Source organism: Folsomia candida, unplaced genomic scaffold (assembly GCF_002217175.1).
Source record: "Folsomia candida strain VU population unplaced genomic scaffold, ASM221717v1 Fcan01_Sc008, whole genome shotgun sequence".
Classification (NCBI taxonomy): Eukaryota; Metazoa; Arthropoda; class Collembola; order Entomobryomorpha; family Isotomidae; genus Folsomia; species Folsomia candida.
In genome coordinates, this window is record NW_019091200.1 from 1,498,999 (window position 1) to 1,518,882 (window position 19,884).

At 41.6% G+C, this 19,884-nt stretch overlaps 5 protein-coding genes across 5 annotated transcripts; 2 read left to right on the forward strand and 3 right to left on the reverse strand.

Moving 5' to 3' along the window:
• Nucleotides 1–670: 670 nt before the first annotated feature.
• On the forward strand, nt 671–5,215 carry LOC110853457 (trophoblast glycoprotein-like). Its single transcript, XM_022101726.2, has 5 exons — nt 671–1,247; nt 1,616–1,873; nt 2,328–2,602; nt 3,012–3,413; nt 3,680–5,215. Exons 1-5 carry the CDS (start codon nt 1,044–1,046, stop codon nt 4,011–4,013), a joined length of 1,473 nt encoding a protein of 490 aa, XP_021957418.1. The 5' UTR covers nt 671–1,043; the 3' UTR covers nt 4,014–5,215.
• LOC110853162 (protein fantom-like) lies at nt 4,718–8,052 on the reverse strand. Its single transcript, XM_022101405.2, has 6 exons — nt 7,884–8,052; nt 7,442–7,578; nt 7,185–7,380; nt 6,355–7,091; nt 5,981–6,244; nt 4,718–5,913 (listed from the first exon to the last, which is right to left on the reverse strand). The coding sequence occupies exons 1-6, from the start codon at nt 8,017–8,019 to the stop codon at nt 5,461–5,463; spliced, it is 1,923 nt and encodes a 640-aa protein (XP_021957097.1). The 5' UTR covers nt 8,020–8,052; the 3' UTR covers nt 4,718–5,460.
• Nucleotides 8,053–8,728: 676 nt separating this feature from the next.
• On the forward strand, nt 8,729–9,730 carry LOC110852942 (39S ribosomal protein L51, mitochondrial). The gene is made up of 3 exons (XM_022101120.2): nt 8,729–9,119; nt 9,193–9,405; nt 9,475–9,730. The coding sequence occupies exons 1-3, from the start codon at nt 8,922–8,924 to the stop codon at nt 9,622–9,624; spliced, it is 561 nt and encodes a 186-aa protein (XP_021956812.1). The 5' UTR covers nt 8,729–8,921; the 3' UTR covers nt 9,625–9,730.
• Nucleotides 9,721–14,724, reverse strand: LOC110852940 (extensin-3). Its single transcript, XM_022101119.2, has 4 exons — nt 14,426–14,724; nt 11,822–12,147; nt 10,714–11,758; nt 9,721–10,633 (listed from the first exon to the last, which is right to left on the reverse strand). The coding sequence occupies exons 1-4, from the start codon at nt 14,593–14,595 to the stop codon at nt 10,162–10,164; spliced, it is 2,013 nt and encodes a 670-aa protein (XP_021956811.1). The 5' UTR covers nt 14,596–14,724; the 3' UTR covers nt 9,721–10,161.
• Nucleotides 14,725–17,381: 2,657 nt separating this feature from the next.
• Nucleotides 17,382–19,229, reverse strand: LOC110853400. The gene is made up of 4 exons (XM_022101664.2): nt 18,908–19,229; nt 18,704–18,832; nt 18,301–18,619; nt 17,382–18,230 (listed from the first exon to the last, which is right to left on the reverse strand). The coding sequence occupies exons 1-4, from the start codon at nt 19,125–19,127 to the stop codon at nt 17,669–17,671; spliced, it is 1,230 nt and encodes a 409-aa protein (XP_021957356.1). The 5' UTR covers nt 19,128–19,229; the 3' UTR covers nt 17,382–17,668.
• Nucleotides 19,230–19,884: the final 655 nt, after the last annotated feature.

Sequence of the window (19,884 nt, forward strand, 5' to 3'; positions counted from 1 at the left end):
CATATTTTGACCTGCAAGAAATGCAATCCGCGAGGAACTACGACACGATGATATTACTTCATACGGCGCGTGGCGCATATTTCTTGCACTTTCTCCCAGTTTCTTGCACCTCGAATTTCTTTCGTTTCTTGCTTTCTATTGCAAAAAAAACAACGGCAAGAGAGTGGTCTCTTGCCTGATTTTAACCTGAAAAAATCCCAAGTGCTACAAACTACGCCCCGCCGCTATATGTACTTCATACGGCGTGTCGCTAAATAATGCAAATTTTTGGCACTTTCTTGCACCTCGAATTTCTAACATTTCTTCCTTTCCATTGCAAGAAATGTCGCAAACCCGAAAGAAACGCCACACTGAAATAGACGACGATTCAATCCATCCACCCACGCAAATCCCTCGAGACATCGTCTTTTAACCTCATCATCATCATCGCCATCCTGATTGTGTGATCTCTCCTCTCCTAACTTTACCAGATCTTATTTAAGACCAAGACTACACGAATAAGGCAAAAAAAAGAATCATGCGACGATATATCCTTAAGAAAGATCCATACAACCACAAACTCGCTCTCTTCTTCTTATGTATGGATGAACACACTTCCAACCCTGCCAGACTCAACAATGGGAATGGATGATTATGGTTGTAGGATGCCGCACCTGGTCGAAGCTACAGATTTAACACACCTGCACCCTATAAGCACACCTTTGTAATAAAAGGTGAATAATGTGGACGGGTGGGTGGATGGCTGGCTATACGTAAGAACGTAGCGATATATGGTCTCTTGCATCAATTTCAGCCTTTATTTGCACGACAATTAAGAGTTCATTGTTAAATATTTGTTGTCTGAACGTTGTCTCCTCACCGGTTGGAGTTGGAGTTAAGAAGATGTTTTTTTCCCGAAATCAGCAATAATTTCGCTTAAAAGACACAAGGTCAAAGTTTGTGCCACAAAAGACTGAGGTGGGGGCGAGTGTGCAAAAAATTGCGGTGATGTGCCATAAAATCTAGTAGGAAATTGAGCCAGATAATATTTAGGTTAGAGTAAAATGTTACCAGGAGGATGGGTGGTGACACTGGTGTTGACCGTGTCACTGGGGGTACGATGTGCGGATGGGGTTGGGTGGAGCAGTAATAAAATGCTGTCCTCGTCGTCGTTATCATCGTCATCTCGACAGTTGGGGGGTAGTCATAGTCTTCACGACAGAATCGTGTCTTCCACGACGAGCAAATCTAAAACGTTGGAGGATGAGGTGTGTACTACATTCATAAGTCGCTCTAATTTTCGAGGAATGATTTTTTCATGTCAATCTACATAGCGAAGACAGCAGTCATAAGAAAATGCAGTGCAATTTTGCGAAGAAATTAACATTATCGTTGTTAAAATACTTTATTTTTTTAAATCGTGAAAACAATTTTACATATTTTGACCACGATAAAAACTTAATTTATACACAAAATTGTACTGCATTTTCGTACGACAGTTATTCTCCACGCAGATTCTATACTTTTTTGCGGGTGGAACAGCCTTGGAAATCCAAACCCTGGGAAGAACGCAGCTCAAAATACTGTATTTTGACAAAGTATTTTTTCACCCTTGCTAATTTGACGATTTTTGTAGGACGACTATTTTGACGAAGATTACAAGGACGACGAGGACCTGGACGACTACCTAGTTCATCCGAGGAGCAGCAAAAAGGGCGGGAGTGAGCGGAGAGAGTGGGTTTCGATCGACTGCCCCAAAGAACTTCGAGGTCACTGTCACTGCGGCCACCAGCGCGACCCCAACGACAAATTGAGAGTTCGCCCCGTTGTCAACTGCACCCACGCTGGATTCACGGACACAGACTTTTTCAAACATGTCCCAGTGGAGACAGAGGTCCGGCAATTAAAAATTCTTTTGATGTTAATTATAATCACAGGACGCGTACATATGTAGTTACGAAAAATCCCTGAACTGTATTTAATATTTACGAAAAAAGGAAAACTATTTAGGAAATAGGCACAAAAAATAAGAATTTTCGAATGTACTTTGTTTTTTTGTGGTCCAATTTCTTTGAGCAAAAAAATCGTCTCACATCGTTGGAATATTTACAAAATGTTGTTTTACAAAATTTTGAAAAAACTTCTAACGTATTTCACAAATAATGGCAGAAATATTTCTACATAAATATGTCTGAAAACTTTGAAGTATGTAAAATCTGTGAAAAAATTGTGAAATTTTTGTGGTTTATAAGAGCACGCCACAAAGTTTACCCGTCGGTTATCATCAAATGAAAAATTTGAAAATAACTACAAATTCGTCCTCTGATTAAAATATTGTGGCTTTTTAGGTGCTTATCGTGGTGGGAAATGAGCTTAGAGAACTTCCTACCAATCTTTTTGGTCCGAATCGTGACATGCTTTCCCTTCGGGAGTTGGACCTTCGTCAAAATGGGATTGAACTCATTCGAGGCAAAACCTTCCATCACACCCCCCACTTGGAAACCTTGATTCTCAATTACAACAAAATTGGTGGCGACGTGCTTATCGAACACCCCAGAATATTTTCAAGCCTTACCTCCCTAAAGTATCTCCACCTCACGGGAGCGTTTCACACGGACCAGTGGTACGAAGATAACATTGACCGAGGACTTGATGACTCATCGCCAAAATCGTCAAAATCAGCATTTCTCTGCTCTGGGAATTTACTTCAAAATTCTGAACGACAAATTTGTAGAGCAGGTAGTTAGTTGCCAATTCAAAAAATCCAGATATTCGCAGTGTTTGAAGAAGGAGTCAGGACATCCCACAGAAAAATTGGAACTCATCAAAACTGGCCGCAATTCACCGCAATTCTATTAATTTGCTGCTCTACTGTCGTCCAGAATTTTATAATAAATTCCCAGACCCGAGAAATGATTACAAATGTGCTGATTTTAGCGATGAGTCATGAAGTCTTACGTTAAATAATTTGCATACATATTTACAAAACTTTCTCCTTCTATGAATGAAAAATTATGCATTTTTTTCTATAGGACGCTGCTGAACGGGCTGACTGAAATGTTTGCAGAATCAAATCTCACCCACCTGCTGAAACTACATCTCGAGCAGAACCATATATCCAGGATCCCGAACCCCCTCCAGTTCTGCGACCTGCCCTCCCTCCTCGACCTCCATCTCGGGCAGAACGAGTTGACGGATTTGGTCCTGGACGTGGAAGCGTGTCTCTCCTCCCTCCGATTCGTGGACCTCAGTTACAACAAAATTCGAGAGATTTCCGCCACCTCGGGACTCTTCGCCCTCCTCAATCACAGGAACCAGATGGGCGTCGTCGTCCAACTCGAGCTTTATCACAACCCATTCCACTGCGATTGTGGTCTCGATCATTTTCTCCTCTGGATGAGAAATATGACTCTTAAAGATCCCGATATTTTTCGGTATGAAACAAATTCTTGAAAATATATTGGCTGATTATTTAGTTTCGTTTCTTGTGGGTTTGCTACATTTTTTGCACTTCGAATGGAAAAAAACGCAAGAAATGCCAGAAAGTTCAAGAAATATACGCCATGAATTATAGGGGCGGGGCGTAGTTTTCATTTCTTGCGATCCAAATTGCTGCAGGAAACCACTTTTTGTCGTTATTTCTTGCAAGTGATCAAATTTCACCGGAAACACTGGTTAATTAATTAATTTGTAATTGCAGCCATCGGACCGAAATGCGTTGCTTAACCGGATATCCAACCAGCAACGCGAAGCGAATGTTGCAAGACGTTGATCACACGGAATGTGCCCCACCACCAGTGACCATGACGAACACGGTGATCAATCGTCTCTCGTGGAGTGTCGTGTCCCTCATCGGTCTCGTCGTGCTGATAAGTTTATCCGTGGCGTGGGTCAGGTTGCGTGGCGTGCCTTCGTGCCTGCGCGGAAGTCTGATTTCTGCCGGGAATAACCACCCGCTCCTTGCCACGACCACCAGCGGGGTTAAGTACACGTCCGTCGATAAGGAAGAGGCTGCCGAGGTGGCGCACGTTTGAATTAATGAGTCAAGTTAATGAAAAACTTCCAGTTACACAAGTGCCAATTAATAAGCGGAAGTATTTATGAATACAAATTGTTCCTCTTCATCACTAGAGTGGCCATCAGTTATATTTTAATTCTTGATCAATCAATTACACAACTCAAGTATTATATTAACCAGTGGCCGCGGAAGCTGTGGGGACATCTGGGAACATTGACTTGGATGAGGGAAGGGGGATGGGGTCATTGTCCCCATGCTCCCGCGGTCACTGATATTAACCTTCTCTCTCTCGATACCATCAACCAACCAAACATATATTACTTAACCAAACCGAATGAGCGGCATATCAATTAGTAATTGACAATTACTTATCGACTACTTAACTTATTGCTGCCAGTAAAATACACAAATATATTTAGTACTAATACATACATAATTATTTTACGTAAAAATTACCCATGTTCATATACAAAAGTATAAAAAGTGTTTATAAGTAATAGATAATTGTTGTTACTTGAAATATACATAATGAGGGAACTCACGTCAACGTTTGTAACCTTCGTAACTGCGTAAGGTTTGTAAGCTTACAAACTTTTACGAACTTTTACACACATTTCTAAGGAAAATTGACTTACGAACTTTTACGAATCTTACGCACTTCAAACGCATGTTTTTGGTTCGTAAATAATTCGAGTTTGATATTTACATTTCCTATTGAAATTGTCTTAGAGACGAATTGTCAATTGTAAATTTTTTGTGATCTCGTCCCATCAACATGCAAATTAATTTAATTATTTTACAAAAGATTGCTGCCAGCCGAAAATATTTGTCGCTATCCGACCAGCCCCCAAATGTCAAATCTGGGTTAAATTGACACACTTCATCCAGAGGGGTATCAATCGATCGGTCTTGATCATACGATCATTTTGGTATATTATAGAATTTTGTGACATAAGAAATAGCTATGTAATTCCTGAAAACCTGATATTTTAGGCAAAAAAATTCAAAAATAATTACATTTCATTTGGTGTACGCTAGGATAAAGTTGGCTAGCAACATTTTGATGATGTTTTATATACGATATTTTGATTTTACTAAAAAATGTTTACGAAAATGTTTACAAAGTCAACTCACGTCAAGAGTGTGTAAGCTTACAAACCTAACGCAGTTACGTAGGTTACGAACTTGACGTGAAATCCCTCAATATATATCTGAGAAGAGAAAGTACACTAACTAATTAATTACACGTCAAGAATGTCTTTTAATGTCAAAATCCAACCGGGAGGTCACACGTATGTCATGGTATCAACTTGTTAAACTAATTTAACATAGAATCCTAATTAATTATCGTAATTAAGCAGTTATTTAAGATACAGGAGAGAAAGACGCAAACTTGGCTCAAGAGAAGGCATATTATACAGTTATTAATAATTGTTATTCTCATGTCAATATCATCATCGTCATCACATGGGCAGTACGAGCAAGGAGTCATTATTATTATCCTTGTCGCGATCTGGGGGGTTCGTGCGCGGGGGTCGAGTGGGGGGAACAATTTCTTCTGTGGTTGTCGTCGCGGTGGCATTATTTTTCGTGACAATTGTTTGTTGCTCTTGTGGTGGTGATTTATTCTCTGAGGTTGTTGTCGTCGCGGTGGCATCATTATTTGGGACCATTATTTGTCGTGGTGGTGCCGTTTTATTCGCCAAGGGTCGAATGGCTTCCAAAGTTTCTTCCAGGACGCACATTTGCTTCGTCCTTTGTTCCAAGAGGGCCATAAATTCTTCCAATTTATGACTGTGAAAGCTTTCCGCCTTGTCCAACTTCTTGCTCAGTTCTTCCACCTCCTTCCCCCAACCGCGACTTATCATCATTTGCGTTCTCAGCAGGGCACGCGTTTTGTCCAACTCGTCACGAACCTGGAAAAATATTGCATTTCAAATTACGCTCAAGATAGTAATGCTTTTTTCTGCTACGCATACATACTTGAACCAATTGCCATTGGGTTTGGCCAAGCTCTTCTTCTACGGTCTTGGCACGAAGAATGACCTCTTCACTGATGCTGCGTTTCTCTCGGTCTGCCTCGCTGGCTGCCAATTTTGCGCTCATTTCGGCAAGCTCTCCTTCCAACTTTGCCACTTTCTCTTCGAGCGTGACATTCTTGGTCTTTGCTTCTCGTAAAGCTTCGCTCAGCTCGGATTTTGCGCCCACTTCGGTTTTCAACCTCCCCTCCAATTCGGTCAGTTGCCTCTGTAAATCAAATATTAGTTAGCAAATCATGCACCATCGCATTTGCAGGATACAATTTTGCTGAATTTCTGGGACGCAATGTCCCCCTTCTTCTTCAACTATTTTACTACCTTGAGGTCAACACATTCTTCTTCCGCCCTTTGTCCAGCTGAACGACTGCCTCCCGCCCCCAGAGAAATACCGGACAAGCTCTTCTCCACTAAGGATTCGTGACTCTCTTTCAGTATCCGATTCTCCTCGACGAGTCCGCCCACCGCCATTTCGACCTCCTTCAGTCTGCCCACTTCCCGCACAACTTCCTCCAACTTCTTCCCCAGACTGAGGCCCTTTTCCTGCTCCTCCCTCAGTTCCCCCTCCACCTTCCGTAAATCTTCCTCCACGCGACCTTTGTCCTCCACACCGCGCCCAACTTCCTCCTCCAGTCGACCCACTTTCCCCTCCAGCACGCCCACCCAGCCACCCAAACGACGCGCCTCCCGCTCTGCTCGAATCAGCGAGACACGCTCGCCGTGACCTCGCTCGACCTCTGCCCGCATCCGCTCCACTTCCTCTTCTGCGACCCGAAGGGCGGATAAGGTTCGTTCCGCTTCCAGTTGAAAGTGGGTGAGGCGTTCCCTGCTGAGACGGAGTTGGTCTTCTAACGCCGCGTTCTCACTTTTCGCCTCCAACAGCAAGCTTTCCACGCGTGAAGTGAACTCGGAGTCTTCGAGCAGAGTGAGGTGACTGCTTCGAGGTCGAGGCGTTGTGGTGGTGCTGGAGAGACGACCCTTTTTAGTCACGGTGGCGGAGTCCTGCTTCTTTGGGGGTGATCCGCCACCAGACGACCAACGAGTCCGACCTCGGGAACCTTCAAAAGGTCAATAATTTATAATCGTTACTGGTGAATATTGAAATTGAGTTGATTAAAAATGGTCAGGTTTGGTAAGGACAGATAACTTACTGGCTGATGGGGTTGGAGGTAAGTGGTGTAAATGGTGGTGGTGATGGGAGGTATTTGACGGGGTTGGGATAAGCTTGGTCACGGACGCTAATTGTTCGCGACTCACGCTTAACTTGTCCCTAAGATTGGACACGATTCCCTCCAACTCGGCTAATCTGCCCTTCTGCTCCTCAATCAACATTTCGTCCCGTTTCTCCTAATAATGAGATATGTTAGTTAATGAGTGACCTCGGGAGTACAATTGCAAAGTCTCTCACCTTGCTTTTCCTCTCACCCACAACTCGGACAAGTTTTGTGGCCAGAAGCTTAATCTTCTCCTCCTGCTTGCGGAGATGGCGTCGAAGTAACAGGTTTTCATCTGCCACGCCATCCCCACTGCTGACCCGATTGCTCCCTGGAACAAACACAAAAATAATTTCATAATGCGAGCAGAACGACCGTCAAAGTTAAAAAAATCTAACTTTTAGTTTTGATCGTTTTTGACGTAGTTTCGGGGGGGGGGGTATCAGAAACCATCATTTCAACATACACCGACCTGGTGACTGAGTAAACGAGGTCAAAGGTCATACGGAATATGTCGAAACTTAAAAAATGTCAAATTTCCCTAGCAAATGATGCACCTCGAATACACATCTTATTCACTCAATTTCAGTTAGTTTGTTACAAGTGCAACTGTAATTTACATAATTAACTTCTTACGATTTTCGCCCTGTTTCTTGGACCAATTTCTTCCTCCTCGAGTGGACGCAGTTTCTGCATTGTTCTCATCCTGCTCAACCGTTCGGCGTGATTTCCTCCCACCGCCGCCGCCGACCCCGTCACTCAGGTCGCTCATCACTCACTCACTAACACTCTTGTCAAAATTTCGTTCTGGTCTTCCACTTGCTGCTACTTTCAGATTCACAACAATATTATGTAAATTCTGCATGTACTGAAGTATGTAAGCAATGGGGAAGGGGAGAATTTGCATCTTTAGGAACAGAGCAAAGGGGACGGAGCGTTGCATGGAAACGTATCGCACAACAAGAACCTTCGTACGAAACCAAGATTCCTACCTTTAGTCACATTTCACCTACAATTTTAACATTAAAGAAGCATTTGAAGTTCTGGACGCATAAAGGAGTGACGCTATATTTACAAACGATATGAGAAATCGTTTGCATAATAAAGCTAAAAGATGACTGGGTTTTCAAACCTATAAAAATTTATTGCCTTAAATTGAGCAAATAAGTTAGTAATTAGCTAATTATATGAATAAATAATTACTTAATTAGCACATAAACAGCAGTAATATTACGTGTAATGATCACGACTGCTTGAATTTTAGTTAACAATGTCATATAAAATACATATATAGTGTATCAAATAATTTCATAAATTGGGCATAAAATGTTAACAAATTATAATTGTTGCTCCATTTAAATCAATCTCTTAAACAATTTGCAATTTGATTAAATAAATGTGGTTTTAATGTAATCGATAAACGCCGATAAGATTTTTTGCGTGATTTTGTAACGCAATTTATTTGGGAAAGGCGAGACTTTCCGGAGCGGATTGCAAGAATTTGAATTTTAAAAGAGTAGAAAATGTGCCATGTTTTTTAAGTTGCATTAAATTAAAGTTTAATTTAATTACTAAATTGTATTAATTGGGTAGAATAGTCTTACGTGAAGGCAGTTGACGGTGTAGGACAGGGTTTTTATGTGGATTGAAACTTATTAACTGATCAGGTTAATAATGTTCTCCATCTCAAAACTAGTCACCGGCTTATCTCGGGTTGTCCACATATCGCCACCCCCAAATACCCTCTTACTCGAAACTTCGATAAGGTTGGAAGCGTCCTCACTCCTTGTACCTTCAAAGGGCACCGTGCGATACAGATATTTTGAGGACAAGCCAAAAGTTCTAATGAGAAAGTATGGATACAAAGATAAGGTTAGTTAATTAATCTTGTAAATGCAAAAAATATATAAATTACTAAGCTATATTGGATGTGGCTTTCTTATAGATGGATTTCAAAGGACCCCTTCCACGAATTCCAACCGGAATGCCACTTCCAATGCCGCTCTACCAACCTAAAAAGAATTGGACCGAGAAAAAAGCCTTGTTCGGACAAAATGACTATATCGACATTCTCGGCGATCAGGAAGGACTGAAACCCATCATGTTCCAGACACATATTCCCCAGTGGTTAAAAGGATTTCATGGGAATGAGTTCCAGGTGCGTTAAAATTTTTGCATATAAATTAATTTGATCGCAATGTAAACTTTAATTTCTTTCATGACGCAGATGTTAATTCGGAAACATAAAATGCTCGGAAATCGCGTTGCTTCTCGTCCCCAGGAATGGCACAATCTCAGAAAGAGGATAAAATATTTGTACAGATTTCTTAACTATAATACCAAGAGCTTTATGGATAAGAAAGTTCTCCGTAGATGATTGTATCGTGTAACGTCAATTTCGGTTTTATACATACAGTTATTTATGCAGTAGTCAAAAAATGAATAACAAAATCATAGCGTAATATTCTCAATGTCGTTATTAGTATAAAAATTGACTGTATTATTATTATTATTCATAAATTTCATAAGAAATATATTCTTCTTTCGATTCTAGAAGTTATCACATTCAGCGCTGAAATCACAACATAACATTTATCCGATAATTTATATTTGTTCAGGCGTACAAAATCAGAACAAGCTTTTCTTCACCGACGGAAACTATAGCATAGTTTATTTTATATGTAATTTCCATTATAAAAAATATGTAGGATGGATAAGCTCGTGCAGGGAAAAACAAACAAACAAACAAACCAGACCGGAAGTCAGACGGAAATATTTTCCAATAAAACGATCACATTTCGACCGACGGAGTAATAAGGTACACAAGAAGATACTTAAGATTAAGAGATGATCATGATGTATTTAGAGGCAGTTTTCATATTCAAGGAGGAGAATGATTTTTTAACGACTACGATTACCACCCTGACCCGGAGTAGGAATGGCTGACCTTGGCCCCACCTTGATCATACGAGTAGGCAAAGGTCAAAGGGTTTTGTTTCTTTCCGGAAACTGGCACTGCGACCGCTGCTGCGGCCGCGACAGGTTGCGCAAGATGGTGATGAGGTCCGTAAACTGCGGCCGGTTGAGGGGCCACGACTGGAACGGCAACTTGGGCGTGTTGATGTTGCACTTGGACGACTGGTGCGGCTGGAGGGGGAATATATTTGGGGGCATAAACTTCTCGGTGGTATTGTTCAACGACGGGTTGCACGTGATGATGCTGCACAACTGGGACGGGTGCGGGTTGAACGGGGACAGCGATTTGTTGAGGTTGATGGTGGTACACTTCCTGAACTTGTTGTACTTGTGGTTGCACTTGGATCGGGGCGGCGACGGCATGTTGAGTCAAGACTTTGTTAAATTGACGGGAAGAGGTGACTTGGAATCTACAGGAGAAAATAGCGAAATTAGATGGTGACTATGATTAAGGCGTCGTAATAACTAATTGTCAGTAACATGCATGTACCCCTGAGTCCCATAACTATGAAGGTATTGAGTTGGGCCCGAATTTCCCGTGTGAAATCCGACCGCTCCTGCGTACAGACCAAGTGGCGCTGCAGCCGTCACGACCTTTTGCGCTACTGGGACAGCCACGGCGGCAGGTTGGTGATGGATAAATTGCTGTGGTTGCTGGTGGTGGATTACTTGTTGGTGTTGAACGATGGGCTGTGCTTGTGGAACGTACTGAACTTGTGGGGCATACTGGACGATTTGTGGCGGTGGTGGTTGGGCGACGACATGCTCATGAACGACTTGTGGTGGTGGTGGAGGTGGTGGTCCAACCACGGAAACGTGCACCTTGACCGGCTTCTTCTCCACGACCGTCACCGCTGCTGGTTGCTCCTCAACGATGCCGATTGGCGTTCCCGGCGTGAAGTTGGGTGGTCCGTAAGTATGTTGTGGTTTGTTGGCGGAAGTGATCTTGATGGATTCTGGGTAGGTTGGACCAGTGTAGTCGGTGACCGTGTTGACTGGGGCGACGGAGTACGAGTCCTGCACGAGAGAGACGCTGGCCTTCTCGACAGACACGATTTCCGGTTGCAAGACCTTCTTGGGGGCGGAGACGAGGAGAGACGGCTTCTCCACGGCGATCACGGCAGGAGAGGGTTGCTCGTAGACGACTTCTTGTCGAGGAGGAAGATAAGTGGCGGTCACGCGTGGGGGAGGTGGGGGCAGATAAGTGGCGGTAACTCGTGGGGGAGGTGGTGGAAGATAGGTCGCAGTTACGCGTGGTGGAGGAAGATAAGTCTCACGAACTGGTTGAGCAACCTCTACGACTTCCTGTGGTGGTGGTGGAGGTGGTGGAAGATAAGTAGCGGTAACCTGTCGTGGTGGGGGTGGTGGAAGATAAGTAGCCGTAACTTGTGGTGGTGGTGGTGGAGGAAGATAAGTTTCCTGAACCACAGGTTGAGCCACTTGTTGATGATAAGTCACTTGTGGTGGTGGAAGATAAGCCTGTTGTTGGACAAACGCAGTGACTGGTGGCATGTACGCGGGGGCATATTCAACTCCTGCACATACATAAATTATTATCAATCATGGCATAAAAAACCCCCAATTTTGCACTTATCTACCTTGCGCCTGCGCAATAAGCTGGGGTGGAGGTGCGGGTCGCACCGGCGCGGGGACGACGAGTGGTCCAGCATTGGCAAAACTGGACGGAGCAGGCAACTGGAACGGTTGGACGTTCAGAGCTGGTGGTGGTCCGGTGAATTTGTCGACAATCTGAACCCTGCTGTCCTGCACGAAGGCAGGTGCATACGTTCCAACGGCCGCAGCAGTAGATCCATGGCTATGATAAACATGGGACCCTGCATGCGAATAGGTCACGGTGGGGTTGAAGCCTCGATCGTCCGCGGTATATTCCACCGTTCGAAGGGATCCGTTCGGATCCACGACGCTACATACAGAAAATTATTAATTGAAACGTCATCCAATCGTGGTTTTTTTCTCAAAAAAGTAAAAATTTCATGCTTTTCTCAAAACAAAACGACGACAGTTGTCTTGCGGTGAAAATAATGAAGTCGTCACTTCCTACAGACAAACCGTGACCAAGAAGGAAGATATCTCTTCCGGTGGTATTTTATTTACTAAAAAAGTAATTGAGCTGTTCTTCGCGATGACGTCATGTCATTTTGGATACCGCAATTTGTGCGACATTAAACAATGCGTGGTGGTGATGAATTGATGACGAGTAATTACAAGCCATTTACTGGCTGATCTTCCTTTTAGTTCGTGGCATTCATTTTATTATTGATCCATATTTAGCCAGATTATTGCGTAACAATAAGTCAAGTTCTACAATCATGGATCGTGTGGTATAGTTGGTCCTTTTATGTAAGTTGTGCTCTCCTTTTTTGCAATGTCATTGAGAACCGTTTAAAACTTAAAACCCGTCCACACGCACATCCATGACTCGTTTTTTTGTACTGCATTCATTAAACACACCTCACGCTGGTCGTCCTGCTAATTACCCAAAAAAGTGAGATCAACTCAACAACTGATGAAAACTGTGTGTGTGTAATCCTTGCCCCTCTTTTATTTATCTGCTGCTTCACGTAATGTGTACAAAATTTCATGAGATTTCATTCACTTTTGTTAACCTAGAATATCTGCTATTTATTTATGTACAATGGAGATTTCACAGCGTATGCTCTCAGATTTTGAGCAAACAATGTCAATCGATCACAGATGTAATTAATATGGCAAAAGATAAAGGTCATGTTTGGCAGAGATATTTGCATCCAAAGAGGAGAAAATGTGTCTTAAAGTTAACAAATTTTACACTTTCCAACTGCGCGTTTTCTCCTCTTCGGTTGCAAATATTTCTGCCAAACGTCCGCATTGGTAGATCGTGTCTTTTGCAAATTTCATATTAATACAATTTGCGATTGATTGACACTAGTTTGCTCAAAATCTGTGACCACAAGCTGGGAGACCTCCATCTTACTGGGCAACATTTTTTTTGTAAATTGGTACATATATACAAATTATACCCTTTTGTTAAGCCAAAATAAGGGTAAAATGTGTAACACAATTTTATTTCTTGCAAATTGGCATAAATTCTCTCAGCATACTAATTACTCAATTTGATGATATCATATTTTCCTAATGGAATCAATAATAAGTAATTGATTAAAAAGTTGTCTAGATTACTTGGTAATCAGCCAAACAAGAGGAAGAAAATATTCGTAAAGATTATGTTACACAAAAACTAGTGCACTGCATCTCTTATGCACTTTTACATATTTATGTTACGAAAATGCAGTACGTGTCCATTTACGAGGCCTCGTATGCCTTCGTAATACTTTTCTGAATGAGATCTGGTTATTTGATTTACAAACTTATCGACACTTGTCGTTCTGCAAAAGTTGATTCCTTTTATTAAAATTGGAATGAAAGGCAATCAACCAAAAGTTTGCGATGCATTAATCCATGCATAATGCAACATTATGCTAATGGCTTTATTATTCACGTAGTAATCTTTGTAGCATGGGTTGGGCTGTGCTTTAGTAGGGTCACCTCCTGAGAGAGGTGAGATTATTGAGCAGCACAGATCGAATCTAGAGATGACTTTGTGACTAAAAAGAGACGACACGATTTGATCGTTACCAATTACGCGATGGCCAAATGCTTCGTAAAGTGTAACACGTTTAATGAAAGGAAACCTTGTCTCGTGTCAATTATAATGACACCTTCGTCCATTAGGCGAGTGGATGAAATAATAATTTGCAATCAGCTCGATAAATTGGATCAGTCAAGAAACCCATTTCTTTCATTAGGCAGGAAGGATAAAGGACGTAAAAAATGGATGGATTTTTTGTATTAAAGCTTGTTTACAGTGGTGCGGGTTTGCTACATTTCTTGCACTGCAAAGGAAGAAATGCAAGAAATTCGAGGTGCAAAATATATGCGCCATGTAGCGACGCGCTTTATTAAATATTTATAGCGGCGGGAAGTCGTTTCTTGCGCTTTGCATTTCTTGCAGGTCAAAATAGTCGCAATTTTCATACCGTTATTTCAAGCGGTTACTTGCATCCGAAACACTGTTTGTTTACCAACAAGGAATAAATAGAAAGAAATGTGCAAAATTGTGCCATTTTTTCCCGACAAAATTTGTCCAAGTAAATACTTAAGATTGGAAAATAAGCTGCCGATTTTCTCCAAAAATAAATTACCTGTAGAATCCGACCGCATCTGGTCCCTTTCTCGTTTCCGCTTTTTCCTGATAATTCGCATGAGCGGCGTCGTCGATTTTCACGTGGTAGGAATAGTTCGGATTCGCCCCGTGCACCACTCCCACCGTGACACAAGAAAGCACTAACAAAAAACACGGTCTCAGTCCCATCTTGGCAATGTCGCGATCGTATTCTATGTCTTATCTTATGCTTCTATTATCTTATTACTGTTCTTATCGCCGTCGTCCCTCGTCACAGGACGGATGAGTGGATACGAATGGGGAAGGGCTCCACTCCTTGGGACACCTTTATATAGTTTGACCACCACCAACGCCACCAAAATGTGACGACGATGACTAGATGATGATGATGATGGCCTGACTCACGGTCAACATAAACTAACTTTTGCCGATGACGACTCGACTTTACGTACGAACGGCAATAAGTTTGATCGTGGAGGGTGGAGTCCTTTCTTCCATCCCTTTGTTTGGGTTTCTTGGCGTGCCTTCCATTTTCTGCGTGTATGCACAATGTTCGTCTGAAATACTTGTCTCTCACACCATCACTGCCGCCACCACACCACGCACACGCCGGTTACATGTTTAAATGACAGCGAATCCACAAACACAGTGGCCGCGGAAGGGTGTGGACAATGTCCCCACGGTTATCCGATGTCCCCATCATCTGCCCATGTTATATAAACCCGGCCCTCCCCTATCCTACAATGTTAACGTCCCCAGATGTCCCCACGGCTTCCGCGGCCACTGCACGAACGTATTACTCCTCTGACTGATGAGTTACATAATAAATGCATAAGTATGAGAGGAACGATCTACGACTCTGAATGATTCGAAAAATAAGATCGCACACATAGTTATTCTCTCGATAACATCTTATCTCCTCGCATCTTAACAACTTACATGAAGGGATGTGATACTTACTTGTGTCATTCTCGCTTTTATTCGCTTATCACGGTGTGAATTATGTGAGGATGTAGTTACAAAAAAGGTTTAATTACCGTAAAAAATGTATCATTACTTTTTAATTAAAATGTAAGACACAGCAAAATGCCGCTTATTCCATGGTCGCGTTTAATCGATGGACGAATTTGGAGGTAAATAATAAATTACATAAATTAAATCCTTAACGCGACAACGACTCGTGTTTATTTTTATTTGGATTGATCGTGGAGTGTGAATTGGATTGGATTCGATTGTTGGCTAAGATTACGCTTATTGGATTGGATCTCATCGACAGTGACTGCTTCCGTTTAAGGGAGGTGCATTTTTTGAGTCGTTGTTTGTCTCTGATTTTTATTATGTTTTTCATTTCAACTCCATTTTATGACCGCCATGCCACTGCCCCACTTTTCAATATTATTTGGTGAAAAAAATCATGATGAGTACTTATGATGACGCCTTAAGGATGTGTATGGATGGCTCGACCTCTACAACTTTTTAAGGTATCCGACGAGACCAACGACGACACCAACAAGGATTGAGTTACGTACACAAATTTCTTATCAGTGTTTCGTTTTGGACGTTCAAAATTACCGTTCAGAAGCGTCCAAATCTGTGCAAATAATTTTGGATGTCCAAAGCGTTCAACGTTGAAAAATGGGGTAAAATGTTACAAGTTCTTTACTAACGAGTTTTTTTGCAAATCTATGCAAAAATATGTAATCTGTCTTAAATTTTGAGCATTTTAGTGGATGACCATGAAATTTTGAAAAACTTTTCTCATGAGAAATTAGGAAATTTTCTAAACCATGCGAAATGCTCAAAATTAATGGGAAGTTAATAATGACGAACTTGTAAAATTTTGCCCCACTTTCTTTTTTGAACACTTTTGGACATTTTGGACGCCCAAAATTGTTCTCTAAAACTGTTTAAAACCGGTTTTGGACAATGATTATGACCACAGCGAAACCCTGTTTTTTAATACATTCCACACTTAACAAGACTTTAACTAATTATTGGAATGTCTTTTTTACTACGTATGTACTCGTCACCTAATTATTTTACATGCATGCAAATCAGTATCGTTTTCATCTGTATGTAGATGTGGGTTTTGCGAATAGTGCATCAATTTAATTTATTCCTTACTACGAGCGAGGAGCGATGATATTATTGTTATGAAGGTAGGTTATGTAACTACTTCTGTGGGGATGCATTTCCCTGTCAATCCTGCATGCGAAACAAGATTGACTGAAGTGAGATGTGCTCCAATTTCTGCAGCAGAGAGACAATAAGTCCTCTAAGCAGAGCGAGATTAATAATTTGTTGCCATTTATGCCATAGCAAGAAATATTATGTTTATGTAGCTGCAGGCCCTTGAGATTTATTACTCAACACGAAACTGACTGAATGAAAAACCAGACCAAATTTTGTTGACATGTTGGATTGGATTATTAGTATCAGTGCGTGTCCTCAGAGCTCGTCTTGTCAGCCGAGATGTTTTATGAGCAAATAAGCATTATTAGAGATACTTACAAGGGAGGTCTCCCAGCGGATGCTCGCAGATTTTGAGCAAAACAGTGTGAATCGATTGCAAATTTAGTTAATATGAAATTTGGAAAAGGCATGATCTCCCAATGGGAACGTTTGGGAGAGATATTTGCATCCGAAGAGAAAATTGGCCCCAAAGTTTACAAATTTTACACTTTCCAAATCTCGTTTTCTCCTCTTCGGATGCAAATATATCTGCCAAACGTGACCATTGAGAGATCGTGTCTTTTGCAAATTTCATACTAATCAAATTTGCGATCGATTCATACTAATTTGCCCAAAATCGGAGAGCATACGCTGGGAAACCTCCATTGTGAGATGCATTACATACATACCTGAGACCGATTTGAATTATTATTGGGTCGACGTTTACTCAGCGTAGGGAGTGATTTAGTGTAAATAAAGGTGTATATGTAAATGATTTATGACCACATTACAATCTCGCAAAGTAATTATGTATCCTTCATTCAGATTTATTTGTGAAATTTTCTTCATTATTTTGCTACATATTTTGTCACATGGATTAAAAATTGACTGACTGACTAGCTAACTACTTTTTTGAATGATTTGTTTTTCATATTGATAAAAGACGGAGAGTAATTGTAATTATCGCCACCAAATATGACAGACATTATTATTATTGCAATTAAACAGCGACGCAACAATGAGACGAGGCAAGTTGAGACGGGTAAAATGAGACTAGTAAAAAACTATCGACTAATAAAATTATTAAGACCTATCCTGCAAACATGTTGTGAAACATGTGGGCGAATTTGGGCGAAATGACGCGGTCTCCTCCAGAAGAAACGTTCTTTGTGGAATTTTGTTGTGTCGAATTTTGGGGGATTAATTGCGGCGACAAACTATTGTCGGAGCGGCGTTGGTTGTTCTTTAAGTCGTCCTCGGACGAGGAATCGGTGGTGGTGTTAAGGTGCTTATCGAGAGGGATGAACTGGACGTGTTCCACGACGAGGACGGGGACGGATCTCTTGGTCGCGTTCTTCGTTTGGTCTTCTTGAGCGGAGGAGGCGTTCTTGGCTTGTCCGGCGGTAGAGTTCATGTTCTTATCATCGGTCGGGTGATGGCGGACGAATCTTTGTGTCCCGTTCTTGTCTTGGTCTTCGTGAGGGGAGGAGGCGTTCTTGGCTTGGTCGGCGAGAGGGCTGTTTTTAGTGTCGGATAAGTGACTGCGGGCGGGTCTTTTGATGGCGTCCTTGCCTTGGTCTAGTTGAGTACCGTTCTTCCCGGCCGTGCTATTATTCATTTTCTTTTGAAAAATTGCCTTGTCCAGAAGTGCTCTGTGAAGAGGGCAAAAACAAATTTTATGCAAATTTGGTTAATCTACATATTTTAGGGTTTTTTGCTAACCTGGCTTGTCTCAAGAAGTCTTCATCATCATCGTCAACGTCGCCATCCTTGTCCACGTCGACTCCTTCAACGTCAGAGTCGTCGACAGGGCCGGTCTTCGAGGAGGGCGAGTCGTCTAATTTTTGTTTACTGCCACTGTTGACGCCTCGGAATTGTCTGTTCTTGAAGAACGGTCCGTCCTGCTGGTTTGGTGGGGGTGGGTGTTGCGCAATGGGACGAAGAACGGGACCATTCTTGTCGCATGGCTTGGTAGGGTTGAGGTGGATTGGCTGTTGGTAGCGTGGCGGTGGGGGTAACACTTTTCCGTGGGGAACTGGAACTGTGAAATATTGGACAATTAGCTTATAATTATATAATTGATTAGAATTAATTACATATTGAGAGTTGAGGTTGAACTTCTTACTTAATTCGTGCTGCCTCTGGTCCTGAAATTCTCCCTGAAAGTGAGGATCCTGTTTGTGGTCGAATCTGCCATTCCCATTGTCGAAATTAACCCCGAGACCCTTCGAGGCGGCGATGGATCCGTCCGCGTCTGAAATTAACGAGTCAATTAAACAATATTTATATGTATGCTTTTAATAATTACACAATTAATTAATTAACTTACTGAATCCGATCGAGTCTCCCAGTCCAGCACCGATATGTCCCGACCCAGCCAGAGAACCACTCCCCCCAATCTCATTGTGCTGAGGCTCCGATTTATCAAGGAACGGGTCTAGAAAGTCTAAAATTCCGAACGTACCGCTTGGCAAGAAAATAACTACGAGCAGCACCACGCCCAATTGGACTCCTGCCCTCCCACTACTAAATCCTGACCTGGATTTCATTATGGTAAATTACGTGACTTTGAAAAGCTACAATTTTTCACTAAAATCAAAAAATTTCTGGTTCGTTCGCGTCCGTCTATTTGGCGACTGGAAGGCAGATTTCGGATCAGACGCGTATTTATCACTTCGCATCGTTTGCATAATTGTGACGCTATAATCTCCAATGAGAGTTCATCTCATCCCGATTTTCATAATATTCACTAATTTTGCAAATTGTAATTCTTGCCCAGACAGGAATTTGTAGCAAAAAGGCAAATCTCAAAGCGAACGACATTTATCATACGTGTCTCGAGTCGCATTGCAGTAGAATTATGTATGTACATATTTTATTTGCATAAATCTGAATCTCCTTATTCGTTGCATTCGCAAATTTGCAAATTCACTGCAAATTCTCCAATTAACCTATTTCGCATGTTGATTTATTTCTGACTCAATCCAGCCATACGTAAATACAAAACCCAAACCAATTTTCTTTGGCCAAGAAGATGAATAATATGATATGAAAAGTGAAACCGCCTAAAATGCTACCTTCACCTTGTTGTCGAAATAAAAATACATAAATTGCACTTCATGCTCCCATTTTACAATTTGCCAAACAATGCAAATTCCTAAACTCGAAAATGGTTGTAATGGATGATCGTTATGTGAAATTAATTAAATTATTAAAAGTTTTCCGTAATTTATTACTTTACCGAACCAATTTTACATGATATGCACAATAATAAATAAATACTTGTAATAATATTTTAGTTTTTAA